The sequence below is a fragment of the Marmota marmota genome, unplaced genomic scaffold (genome assembly GCF_001458135.2).
Source record: "Marmota marmota marmota unplaced genomic scaffold, marMar, whole genome shotgun sequence".
Taxonomy (NCBI): domain Eukaryota; kingdom Metazoa; phylum Chordata; class Mammalia; order Rodentia; family Sciuridae; genus Marmota; species Marmota marmota.
This window is the reverse complement of record NW_026000082.1, coordinates 12,644,200-12,645,654: the sequence shown is the minus strand read 5'-3', so window position 1 is coordinate 12,645,654 and position 1,455 is coordinate 12,644,200. Positions and strand designations below refer to the sequence as shown.

At 43.4% G+C, this 1,455-nt stretch overlaps 1 protein-coding gene across 3 annotated transcripts in view; it reads right to left on the bottom strand.

Moving 5' to 3' along the window:
• Czib (CXXC motif containing zinc binding protein) overlaps positions 1 to 1,455 on the bottom strand; it is a 9,565-nt gene that overhangs the window by 3,316 nt on the left and 4,794 nt on the right. For all 3 annotated transcript variants that reach the window (XM_015484977.2, XM_048815358.1, XM_015484978.2), the window contains exon 7: positions 1,030 to 1,095. In XM_015484977.2, coding sequence (XP_015340463.1) covers positions 1,030 to 1,095 — 66 coding nt within the window. The remainder of the gene's footprint in view (positions 1 to 1,029; positions 1,096 to 1,455) is intronic.

Genomic DNA, 1,455 nt, shown 5'->3' with positions numbered 1-1,455 from the left:
AGGGTGGAGGATGGGAAAGACACTAGTATGGCAATATGTAAATCAATGGATGTGTAACTGATGTGATTCTGCAATCTGTGTATGGGGTGAAGGTGGGAGTTCATAACCCACTTGAATCCAAGTGTGGAATATGATATGTCAAGAAATTTCTAATGTTTTGAACAACCCACAATAAAAAATTAAAAAAAAAAAAATTTATTGTTGATTCATTAACATGAAGTTCAGAGCCAACAACACTGTAACCCATGCCTTGACAAACTTGATCCAATTTCTCCACGAAGCACATCTCAGCTTTCTTGCATGTAGAAACTAGACAGCGTGATAGCAGTACACTTGGGACTATTTCAACAGCAAAATCAACGTTGCATGCGACTAAAACACTCAGGGGTTACTCCAGGGGAACTGGGCTAACTGGGCTGCGCAAAATAACCACACAAGAGACAGAAATACATTTTTCTTTGGGGTTGCTGTGATGGCTCCTCTGACCTTAAGGGTCCGCAGAGAGAGAGAGAGAGAGAGAGAGAGAAAGAGAGAGAGAAAATGCAAGCGTGCCCACACGTGCTGACCCATTTTATTGAGGAGAAGCTATTCAAATGAGGCAAGGGGTCAGGTTTCAGGGTTCATGATATCTGCTGTCAGCAGGTTGACTGACATCTAGGTAGGCCACACCCAAGGGCAGAGTAAGAGAAGAGGTCACACAAAGGGGCGTTTCCATGGAACATTCTATCTCAAACAGGGCAAAGAGATAATATCACAAAGGAACAGGCGAGCATAGCTCCACCCATGGGGTTGTAGGAAGGCACACACCCATGCACAAAGACACTGTCCCTTGAACCCAAGAAGGGCAGGGCAGTCAGAGCCTCAATCACTCAGCCGGGGAGTGACTCAGTCACGTGCAAGGTTGGTCTCCTACAACCAACAAAAAGCACAAAATGCAGAACCAACTTTCCATTGATAAGCCTTGTTCACAAAAAGGAAAATTCTCATCAGGTGCCACATAGCACCTTGCTAGGTCTCAAGGCCACATACCTTCTCTTGCAGATTAATGTCACTGAAGATTGTCCCAGACTCCACACCCTCAGCAGCAAACCCATCCTGCAGGGGACAGGAAAGCAACAGTTAAAATTAGTCTGGAAGAAAAAAAGGCACTGAACAAGCCTGTGAAGACTGGCCAGGGAGCTGGCTTTTCTAGCAAAAACTTTTGGATGGAGAACAGAGATGGAATTATTCTTGAATAGCTGCTGTTTCTAAGACCTGGCAGTTCCTTTAGGATTAAGTCTGTTTTTTGCAAATTACAGCCTTGGGCTGGGGGACATAGCTCAGTTGGTAGAGTGTTTGCCTTACATTAATAAGGCTCGGGTTCGATCTTCAGCACCACATAAAAATAAGTAAATAAAATAAAGGTATGGTGTCCAACTACAACTAAAAAATAAATATTAAAAAAATGTTTAATGT